Genomic DNA, 10,822 nt, shown 5'->3' with positions numbered 1-10,822 from the left:
GTAAACGCGCGACGTTGGGATATCCCGGAATATATAAACGGGTTTCGTATATATAAAGACTGCCTGGCCGATTTTCTCATCGTCATTTGGCACTGAATATCCTTACCTGCGCGATCAGTATCAGAATGTCAAGGATCCTTTTATTCGTTGCACTGCTTGTCGCAATTGCAGTAGCATTACCAGCACCGCAACTTCAAGGTAAAGACAAAAGTTCGTGAAAGTGTTGCAGAAAATAAAATTTTAACATATTATTATATTATCGGTTTTGTATCAAGATTGTGAAATAAATTGAATTTTATTATCTTTAAGCAAGGATGTTTTGTGTATCTCCTGTAAATTTGGAAGTTTTAGGAAATAGAAATTTATTTTTAAAACATATGCGCGCAATTTTTTTTAAATCCAATTTTTTTTAATTTTATAATAATTTGAGATATTGATTTTAATAAATAATTCATGTGAAACGCATCATGCTGCATCGACACAAATAAGAAACCAGTTTATCTACTTTTTATGTCGACGCCAACATTTTGATCAATTTTATCTTGTACTATACCACTCACTATTTATTGAAAAAAATACATAGTTAAGACAGAGAGTTGTATAAAATTTTTCTGTCTGGAATTTCTTTTAAAATTAAAATAACAATTTCAAATTTAATACAGCAAATAAATAAATCGTTATTAATAGCTATCTCTCTAGATTTAGTAATATAATTATTATTAAGAAGTGATGCCTGAATTAATTGAATTAAAATTCAAATCTAAAGGTTCTCATTCAGACCTTCAATGGATAATCAGAACAGCCGAGTCGGAGCCTCGTTTTAAACGTACTGCGTACGGTGGATATGGCGGCGGTTACGGTCACGGATTCGGCGGATCTGGCGGTTTTCAAGGTCATCATGGTCATCATCATGGTTATGGAGGACACCGAGGATTCGGACATCACGGTGGTTACGGAGGATGCAGAGGATGCGGAGGATACGGAGGATACGGTGGCGGATTCGCCAATAGCGCAGCCAATGCAGGTTCAATTAGCACGCCATTCGGCAGCGGTTCCTTCGCGACTTCGTTTGCTAATTCTGGGTAAATATCACAAATCGATTAATGAGAATCTTTAGCAAGTCAAACTCGTTGAAAAAAACTCATTAATTGTAAAATGTAAAGAGAAATTTTAGATATAATCTTAATTATTGATTATAATTATATAATACTTTGTGATCTTGCAATCCCATTAATGTTATTCTGTGATAAAATTTTATTAGCATGTAATTTACAATAATGTGTTTTGATTTTAATAGATATGGACGATGAAGGACTTAAAAAAACGGCCACTGCTCATGAAAATGGACATATAACATAATAATATGTAACATAAGATGTAACGTAATAAATTATAATTGTGCATTTATTATATATATATAAACGTTCATATTTTCACATATCAAATAAATTTATATACAAAAATATGAAACCCGATTATATATCTGACTTATTTTGTAAATCTCAACCAATATAGTAATCATTTCATCTTGCGAATTATTAAATTTAATTACATTATTTGGCGTCATTTTCCATATTTGTTTTATATTGATTAGCAAATCAGATCCAGACCATTGATTTACATACTTCAATCCAATCAGTTGTCCATGAATGCAAATCACACTTAGTTTTATATTCAGAAAACGTGACAGCCATTGAAAAATGATTGTCATTCTGTGCAAATTCGGGAACAACGACGTCAGACGTCATTGACAATTCCCTTATTCATAATCCATTATGTTCTACTCGGAAAATATTAATATTCTAGACGTAATATATCGATATTTAAACAATAAAGATATGTTGCTCCCGGTAATATTAAATACAATTACATCTCATCATGCAGAATAATCACGCGAATCTATGCACTCGCGTGACTTTACGCGTTTTCGATAGACAACGATACGTTCGTTTATTCCTCGCCGGATGTTTTCATTAAATGTTTTGGAAAACTTCACATGTGCATGTGCCTTCGTGTTCGCACACGATGCCTATAAAACGGTCTCGTTTATTAGACGATCTCATTAGAGTTCACTTAGCAAAGTTACGCGAACAATCGAAAAATGAAGATGAAGTTCTTTGTAATTATATTTGCTGCCTTCGCGATTGAAGTGAGTTTCTAAGATTAAGGTTTTTCGAAAGTATATATATCTCTCCGATTCTTTGTTATCTGAAAATTAAATCTCACTTGCATACTTAAATATTTTAGAATTTTATCAAATATATTATAATTTTATTCTGAATTTCATTTTCAGGCGCAGTGCCGCTCGCTCACGTTTTCAAACGTGAGAGAAGCAGGTAGGACTTGTATGTTTCATGTTTCATATTAGAGTTACACAACAGTACATAACAGTAACGTGTAATATATAATTATTACACGAGCAATTTCTGCTTGTCATAATTTATTCACTAATTAGAGAAAAGAAAGTGCAGTCTGCATAGAAATTAATGTCTATCTGAATACATCAAATTACAATACTATTATTGAATCGATATATAGAATATTACATCGCGTAATATTTTAATTTGACAGACGAGACAATTTCCGTAAACACGCCGGAGCAACTAAAAGAACTAACTGTAGCGTACGAGGTAAACTTTGGGAAGCTTATTAATTTTGCCATAAAAATAAGTGAAAACAAAGACAGCAATAAACGTGAGGTCCGATAATACGCTACTGTAACTTAAACGAACGAATTAATTATATATTATCGATTAATACGCAATTTATTAATATAAACATTACCTTTATATTGAATATTGTTCATTTTAGATACAATTTTTAAAACAGCTAAGCTCGATTATCGAACAACTTGTCCAAGAGCAATCGAGAGTTATGCACGACAAACCTAACAATACAGACTCTATCTTGCAAGCATTAAATAACGCTAATAATATAAAAGATTTAATCAATACTGTAAAGGAGATTGATACTGTCTATCAGGATGAGGAGATTACCGACGAACATGTTCGAATCAGTAAGTAATCGAGAATCTTGTCAAAAATATGCCCTGATGTCAAAGAATATTATTAGCATTAATAAATCTGGATATATTTAAATAAAATGTAAAATTATATAGAAATTAAGACATATATAAATATTGTAAAATGCTGTAAAAAATTAAAAAGAAAGTTAATATTTTAAAATTAATTACAGAACGAGCCGCAACATCAGAAGAATGGATGACTAATATGCTGATTGATATTCAACGTCAAGTGGTGCATATTCGAAAATGTTTAGACAAGTTATGCAAGTAAGAGAGGCACAAAAACAATTATAAGAAATGCAGACTAATAATAAGAAATGCAGACGAATAATTAAGGATTTCGACATTTCAGAAAACATCATCCAACGTCAACAACTATTTTAGAAGTAAATTCCGATGTTGATATTTCTCCCGTTGATCAGTCAAATAAATAGCGATTATGTAAAATAAATTTTTTCTGTATGCTCGAATGTTACAAAAAATCTAGCCATATGGTATTTTAATAAACGTATTTTATAATTAAATTGTATTTTGTAATTTATAAATGTATAACATTATATTGACTATAGATTGTAATTAATAAACTAATGAATAAACATGAAAAAACAAATAAATATCATTATAATAAAATATCGAACAAATATATATTATCAAAATCGTTTAATTTCTAATTTTATTGCAGTATTCGTTTTGCTACGTATTGAATATTTATATAACTGAGATATATTCATCTGATCTGTTGCTAGATATCATGTTAAAATGTTTTTCAGCCACATCATTTGATACGTTTGGTCGATAATACGTAGTCACCGCTGACGACGGAATCCTCGTCGCGACGAAGCAGTTCTTTGTCATTAATTGGTAAGTTTTTTTTCGATTTAATCGAACTTGCCAATCATATTAAACGCATATGACACAAACAAAAGGCAGTGAATTTTATTTAAACAATATTCTATTACATTTTAACATTTCGAGTCATCCTCGTATGAAGAAGATGATCTCTACTCGCAAGACCTCAGTGCCTTCAATTGCACAATGCACTTCGTTGACATAATTTTTTAGTGATAATATTTTGTCGAATAATAAAAGGTGCGATTCTTAACGGCATTATTTATCACTATCACTGTGCTTCTATTTAGAAATTAGAATTTTTTTTTTCTTTCAGGTTGAATTAATTTAATTGAAAATATTCATCAATATTTATTTGTAATTAATATTGACAATTCAAAATTTCGAAAAAATGTCTTGATGACGAAATATTTTCTCAAATAAATTAAATTATTATAATTCTTTAAAATCTGAAAATTAATTAGTTAATGTTAATAATTAATTAATGTTAATAATTTCAGGTAGATTATTTTGATCAATAGGTATAGTATCATAGGTATAGTAGATTATTGTAAATTGAAACGAAATTCACATGCATGCTACGTTTATCGTGAGTTAGATATTAGAGAAGTTAAATTGAGAATCCGTAAGTCAGGAACATACGTGTCGAGTATCGCAACGCGATCTAATTTAAGGTGCTATCATAGTTCTCATTCTATCAGTTCGTATCCTTGTGAAATTCTTCATTGGCAAAATTCTGCTGAATTCATATATGTAATTATAATATTAAATCAATTTACAGAAAAAACAAAATAGGCAAGAATCAAATATAGAATTTTTATCGTAATTGCTTTCGATGAAATATTTTTATATAATAAGACATATGGAAGACATGTAAGAATGATAGAAAAAGAAAGATTTATATAATAAAGAAATCATGTAACGCAATAAAATAGGAGGGATTTCATCATGCAGAGATTAATATCGTGCCTTCTCCAAATTGCAATTTCCTATGTTATGAATTGACCTCTCGCGTTTACGGGAGCGATTCTCAAGGCACATTGTTAAAGATGATTACTCGAAGATAAGACATGCATTATTCCAAATAATAGTTCTCTTGGAGAACTGCATCTCATATTTCAAGCGCTTTATTACCGTTTGCATAAATAGATCTCACGTTTAAAAGTGATTATTAGATAATTTATAAGTTGATTAAAAATGTGCTATTAAATAGTTAGAGATGAAATTCTTTTCTGATCAAAATATATATATATAATTTTATGTTTAAAAATGTACAAACTCTTGCAATCATATTACTTCTTAATCAAACTGAGATATAAAATTAAAGTTTCAGTAAAATAATTATGAAACGAATAAAGGTGTGCTTTAAAGTTTTCTCTATTTTCTATGTTCTACCTGGCACTGCGTGTTCACATCATACAATCCTAAATAATACACGAATTGGTTTGCTTCAGACACAAATACAGCGCGAATTGTATTTATTCTCTAATGAGAAAAGTTTTTACATTTTATCTCGCAAAACGACTGCGAGGCATAAACTTTTTGATGTTTCGATGTAACAACGTACATTATTTGTATTTCAACGTATCAGTGATAGATAATACAATATTAAATGCACTATTCATAAATCTCAGATATTTTTCTTTCTAAGTAAATTACGTTCTTTTTCTCTGTACACGCAGACCAAGTTACGCGCACATAAATGTACGATTTAAATTCATTGGAATATTCGTGCCACGAAAATGGCGAAGACAACGAACCAACACCGTTACATGGAAATTACGCAAATATGATCGTAAATAATAATAACTTAGTTGCATGAAAGAAAAGCAATTTTTTGACAAGCTACGATTGGTTATTTGCAATTATTAGCTGTAAAAAAGGGACCACTGCACCCCCGCCCTGTGAATTATTTCTTATCGATTAATCAACTCGAATGTCTATATCGGTTCGTAATAGTTTCTATTTTCATACAATTTTTCCTATTCCTATTAAGTATTAAGATTTGCATTTTTATTACAATCGTGAAAGCTCCATTTAAAGTATATATTTGTTTTTCTTCATTGGCTTCTACTTTTAAATTACTTGCTTCTCACTTCATTATTTCTCATTTTTAACTCAATGTAACATTATGTTTATCTTACTTTTCTTTTTTTTTTACATTATCAAATATTGTATTTTTTTAATACGTACATTGAAGTATACAAAGATATCTTTGTTATACGAAGTTTTGTATTTCCATATACGATTTATGATTTTTTTTTATTATTTATGTATTACATTTGATTATTATACTTGTGTATTTTCTTCTTAATTATACTCTCTAAAAAAGATTAGACTTGTAAGTATCACACATTACTGATGCTGTTCTTCACATTTGTCTTTATCTTCTATCTTACCTTTCAATAAAATTATAATTATTAATATTATGTATATGCAATAATAAACAGGAAAAAAGTATTAATTATTAAAGAATAGATCACAATAGATTCTTAATTCTGCTGTACAAATAGAAAGTTAAAATTGCTCGAATAATTTAGAATTACCTGTAATGTTAACAACCTAATCTAAAATTCCAATTAATTCGGCACTTTTAGTCATTGAATGGAGATGTCTGAACAACGAAACGCCACGCCAACTGGGAGGGCAAAGCCGGGCGTCGGCGCCGGCGCCGACATCGACGCCGAGGGTCGAACAGGTATAAGCATTCGTGCCGGCGCGACGCTCATGAAAAGCGTTTCCATTTTCTTGACGAGCGGTCGCAGAGCGTCGACAAACTCAAAGCGGCAGATCTCTGCTGCTTCCGGCAAAGACGAGTCATCAAGAAGGAGACGTCGCCGAAAGATGCCGGAGGGCGGAGGCGTCAGGAATTCCGCGTACATCGTAAAAGTGATCGAATCCCTTAAAAAAAAGACGAGATTCTCCAGGCGAGTTTGCAGAGATGCATTGCAATGACTCTTGAATTAATTTTCCAGTTTTTATTTTGTTACTTTCTCGACAAAGAGAAACAAATGGAATTAAGTGGACTTGAACTGACAGACAAAAGTTATGGATTTACGCGATTTACACAAATAATATTCTCCAATAGAATAAAAATTATACACTTTGTGAATTATACTAGTTCAGTAGCATAAATGTATAAAATAAAACATAATCACGCGTATAACTATTTTGATTACCGTTTAATCGAAGATTTTTTTTCTTTTGTCAGGGTGGAACTGGATAGTCTCTGCAAACTTTATAAGAAATTGACTACCAATTCCAGCCAACAACAAGTTGGGTCGATATCTATCGGCAGAAGGCCACAATCGAGGCCAGCTGTCGAGGTAATTACACCACGCGCAATTGAAAGTTGAATTTAGACAAAATAAGAAATATATATATTAGGTGCGCAACTAAGTTCTCGCTGTTATTTTGATGGTATTTTCATCAAAATAACAGCGCGAACTTAGTTGCGCACCTAATAAATTACATTAAAAAATTTCTTCAAATTTCTTACATTGTGTGTGCTCAGAGAATCGATAGAACTATTTTTCGAGAACTCCTTCACAATACGTTTCACGTAATCACCGAGGACATTCTGGTAGAACGCTTGTTTTGCTGTTGGGATCGAGAGATTGAAGGTGCTATCAGACTTGAACCGTGGATTATGGGACTAGACGTGTTCTTGCGAGGTAGTCTGCGTGACAAAATCGTTTTCTGCTTTCACGTGTACGATCTAAACAACGACGGATACATCACAAAAGACGAAATCTTTCAGCTGCTCAAGTAAAAAAATGATTAAAATTTTAACTTAATCGTATCTGTTTTATTCATAATTATTATCAAGTATTTTTTAATTATCAAATATTTCATAGAAATTGCCTGATAAAGCAGCCCGGTGAAGAAGATCCAGACGAAGGAGTGAAAGATCTGTCGGAGCTGGCCTTGAAGAAACTTGACGTCGATCACGATGGAAAAATATCATTTCGAGATTATGAGACAGCAGTTATAGAGGAACCGTTATTATTAGAAGCGTTCGGACAGTGTCTGCCTACTGATGAAAGCTGCGCAGATTTCTTAGTGACTCTTCAACTCTGAAAATATACGTAAAATTAATTATAGAAGATATTTTGCATAATAAACGTTCTTTCAATAAGAGATATTTTTAACAATTGATATTAGTTATTCATGATATGAGGATTATACCCATGTATCTCTCTCAAACTTCTTACTCTGTTATGTATTTTATCATTTATCAATATATGCAATACGTAGAAATAGGTCAGCCCGATTGAACTCTTGTACGTGTAATTGAGCAGAAAATACATCTATTGTTATAACGGACGTTGTAGTAATTATTATATCCTCTCCACTCTCGAGGGCTTGTTCACGTAGTTAATGATCGATGAAGAGCAGATTGATCGATCGCGATACGTTATCGGAAGTAACATTATTGAGATATTAATTTCTTAATTAAAATTGATATCAACAACTTCTTTTAATTCTTTCCGTTCTATTGCACAAAATTAGTAGTACGTGATACGTAAATATTTTGATACGTTTAATTTTAATTAAATAATATAGATTTTGCATCAACTTGCCTTAGTTTTATTATTTACTTGATTATTTATTACTTAATTTTATCATGTAAATTAGATTGTAATGCTAATACTAGAAAACATTGCAAACATTAAATTTGATCTTTGCAAAGATACTTTTAAATAATACTTGTTATCAAGATTCTTACAGTCATAATTTAATTAATAATATAATCTATTTTCTCTTAAAGTTTGAGAATCGTTCATATGATTATGTCATGTTTTGTATTTAGTTACTATAAAAATAATCAATTGACGTTGTTTTAATGATTGTCCGTAATGAGACATGCGAATAAAAGAAAAAGATGGCTATACAAAAAATTAAATCGGAAACAACAAATCTCGACACTGCATCCGATATAGAGTATAGATGAAAATCGTGATGCGATGACACAACAGTCGTTAAAATTGGACAATCGAAATATTCAATATTAATTTTACAATCATATTTAAAGCGATTGTATTTAGCTTGACGGAGTAAATGATAAAATGTGCCGAGAAGTTCAGTTTTGTTTGTTATTAACGCGTTGATCATTTTGGTAAAATAAATTTAAATAAAATATTTAAAATTTTTTTAAATTTTATTTAAAGTTAAATTAAGTATAATCGAAAAAGCATTTTATTTTAACAATTAAAAAAAAAATTATATTGTAAATAAGTTTTTTTCGAACTCACAAAAAATGCAGGAACTGGCCCTCGAAATAAGTCAACGATTATTTGACGATTAATTTGTGCTAAATCAATTGTCTGAAAATCAAATTACTTATATCGACGATAATCTGTTAGATTCAAATAGTCCTTCTCTTATCAATAATTTGAAAGATGAAGATTTGCATGTGCAGCTATTTGAAGCAAAATTACAAGAAATCAGCGATCAATTGATTAACGCGCTTCAACTGATTATAGAGAAGAGATTGGACAATAATCAAACTTACGTGACTGATCATTACAACAAATAACGAAACAAAAATTTGCATATCGAATATATTATCTAGATCTAAGCAAATAATTTACAAGCAAGATTTAAATCACACAATGAGTGTTGTGAGTCTACAATTATATACAAAATGGACATATAAATGAGCTATAATAATTAAACTGATTATTTTATAATAATTATTATTTTGTAATTACGCTTTTATTATACATCACAATAAGGACAATTAAAATAATTATAAAAATTTGAAAATTGAAATTGAATGTATAAATTATTCATATTATTTTTGAAGTACTTAGTTGTGAGAAATCGATCCATCAGATATGCTGAGTGTTAAGAGTATTTCTTGTAAAATTAATTTTATAATCTTTATATCTTTATAATCTTTATAACTTCCATCCGAAAATCAATTGACGAATACTAATCAGAACATACTTATCTTTTGATTAGTTTTATAATGTGCTACCGTAATGAAACACTTATCACGTATGATTCTTAAGCACGATCTTAAAACCTGATTTATATGCATATTCTATACTTATGATAGTCCGTACTCAGTAAGAAATGATAATGGAATTGATAATCGAATTGATGTCGAAATCATTAAATCGACGTCGAACGATTCGATTTCATTGTCATTTCTCATTGGGTAAAAAATGCTGTATATTAAAAAATATATTGTCGCTTTTAAGGATATATTTATATCCATTATCATATTTATACATTAGACCTATTAAAATCTTACAAGTCAAAAATTATGTAAAGACTAATAAAAAAAAGAAGTATCTATTGCATAAACATTTATTATGCATAAAAAGAAATAGAGTCGTAGCACATAGAAAAACGTAGGTGACGTAAGTAATAAACGAATTAAAAATTACAGTAGAAATCGTAAAGCAATAATATAAACAAGCAAATTAAAAATATTGATTAGCTTACTGCTTAATTTTTTAGTGTGCCATAACTTATAGACAAATAAAAATAATCGAGAAGAGCCAACTGCGCGAGTACGACACAAAAAGTGTAGCTATCATTTTTGCATTTTTCTGCGTTTTTAATATTAATGTTAATTTACAAAGAAAACAGTGATAATGTATTAAACTGGAATATATAGGTAGAGAGAGATGAATTAAAAAAAATGAATTAATGACGTCATATTAATTTGTATACAAATTACACATATGATCACGGCAATATGAAATGCGCAAAAAGATAATTTCGTTGTGATTCAAAGATATATTTTGCGAAAGCTGCACTTACGAACATTGTGTCTTATTGATCAGCATTGCGTGCGTCCACAAACTGCCTATAAGCGGACGGTCCGGATTTATCACGAATTATCGCGTGGATTAAATCTCCAACGCGAATTATCTTTAATTTCTAGGTCTTGATATCGCACCATTACATTGCGCGAAAATTGCATCGGCACAT

At 30.3% G+C, this 10,822-nt stretch overlaps 3 protein-coding genes across 5 annotated transcripts; all 3 read left to right on the top strand.

Moving 5' to 3' along the window:
• The first annotated feature begins 114 nt into the window (after nucleotides 1-114).
• Nucleotides 115-1,470, top strand: LOC105153844 (uncharacterized). Its single transcript, XM_011068951.2, has 3 exons — nucleotides 115-198; nucleotides 767-1,082; nucleotides 1,298-1,470. Exons 1-3 carry the CDS (start codon nucleotides 126-128, stop codon nucleotides 1,308-1,310), a joined length of 402 nt encoding a protein of 133 aa, XP_011067253.1. The 5' UTR covers nucleotides 115-125; the 3' UTR covers nucleotides 1,311-1,470.
• A 133-nt stretch (nucleotides 1,471-1,603) lies between these two features.
• Nucleotides 1,604-5,645, top strand: LOC147907739 (uncharacterized). Of its 2 annotated transcripts, none has more exons than XM_087411937.1 (7): nucleotides 1,604-2,149; nucleotides 2,294-2,336; nucleotides 2,572-2,630; nucleotides 2,812-3,016; nucleotides 3,196-3,292; nucleotides 3,378-3,886; nucleotides 5,557-5,645. In XM_087411937.1, the coding sequence occupies exons 1-6, from the start codon at nucleotides 2,102-2,104 to the stop codon at nucleotides 3,457-3,459; spliced, it is 534 nt and encodes a 177-aa protein (XP_087268063.1). In that variant the 5' UTR covers nucleotides 1,604-2,101; the 3' UTR covers nucleotides 3,460-3,886; nucleotides 5,557-5,645. The 2 variants fall into 2 exon arrangements, with proteins under 2 accessions (XP_087268063.1, XP_087268062.1); XM_087411936.1 differs by having other exon boundaries at nucleotides 2,572-2,699.
• Nucleotides 5,579-8,200, top strand: LOC105153843 (calaxin). 2 transcript variants are annotated; one of them, XM_087411935.1, is made up of 5 exons: nucleotides 5,579-5,669; nucleotides 6,472-6,801; nucleotides 7,086-7,200; nucleotides 7,389-7,642; nucleotides 7,732-8,200. In XM_087411935.1, exons 2-5 carry the CDS (start codon nucleotides 6,479-6,481, stop codon nucleotides 7,952-7,954), a joined length of 915 nt encoding a protein of 304 aa, XP_087268061.1. In that variant the 5' UTR covers nucleotides 5,579-5,669; nucleotides 6,472-6,478; the 3' UTR covers nucleotides 7,955-8,200. The 2 variants fall into 2 exon arrangements, with proteins under 2 accessions (XP_087268061.1, XP_011067252.1); XM_011068950.2 differs by lacking the exon at nucleotides 5,579-5,669 and having other exon boundaries at nucleotides 6,360-6,801.
• Nucleotides 8,201-10,822: the final 2,622 nt, after the last annotated feature.

This window comes from Acromyrmex echinatior, chromosome 12 (assembly GCF_024713525.1).
Source record: "Acromyrmex echinatior isolate Ae372 chromosome 12, ASM2471352v2, whole genome shotgun sequence".
Classification (NCBI taxonomy): Eukaryota; Metazoa; Arthropoda; class Insecta; order Hymenoptera; family Formicidae; genus Acromyrmex; species Acromyrmex echinatior.
The sequence above is the reverse complement of the archived record's forward strand: the minus strand, read 5'-3'. Positions and strand labels throughout refer to the sequence as shown.

What these genes read in the sequence shown, in the direction of transcription:
- LOC105153844 (XM_011068951.2), top strand. Translation starts at nt 126, where the DNA reads ATGTCAAGGATCCTTTTATTCGTTGCACTGCTTGTCGCAATTGCAGTA. An exon ending in ACCAGCACCGCAACTTCAAG is followed by an intron (nt 199 to 766) that starts GTAAAGACAAAA and finishes TCAAATCTAAAG; the next exon opens with GTTCTCATTCAGACCTTCAA.
- LOC147907739 (XM_087411936.1), top strand. Translation starts at nt 2,102, where the DNA reads ATGAAGATGAAGTTCTTTGTAATTATATTTGCTGCCTTCGCGATTGAA. An exon ending in TTGCTGCCTTCGCGATTGAA is followed by an intron (nt 2,150 to 2,293) that starts GTGAGTTTCTAA and finishes TTTCATTTTCAG; the next exon opens with GCGCAGTGCCGCTCGCTCAC. An exon ending in TGTTTAGACAAGTTATGCAA is followed by an intron (nt 3,293 to 3,377) that starts GTAAGAGAGGCA and finishes TCGACATTTCAG; the next exon opens with AAAACATCATCCAACGTCAA.
- LOC105153843 (XM_087411935.1), top strand. Translation starts at nt 6,479, where the DNA reads ATGGAGATGTCTGAACAACGAAACGCCACGCCAACTGGGAGGGCAAAG. An exon ending in AAAAAGACGAGATTCTCCAG is followed by an intron (nt 6,802 to 7,085) that starts GCGAGTTTGCAG and finishes TTCTTTTGTCAG; the next exon opens with GGTGGAACTGGATAGTCTCT. An exon ending in AATCGAGGCCAGCTGTCGAG is followed by an intron (nt 7,201 to 7,388) that starts GTAATTACACCA and finishes GTGTGTGCTCAG; the next exon opens with AGAATCGATAGAACTATTTT.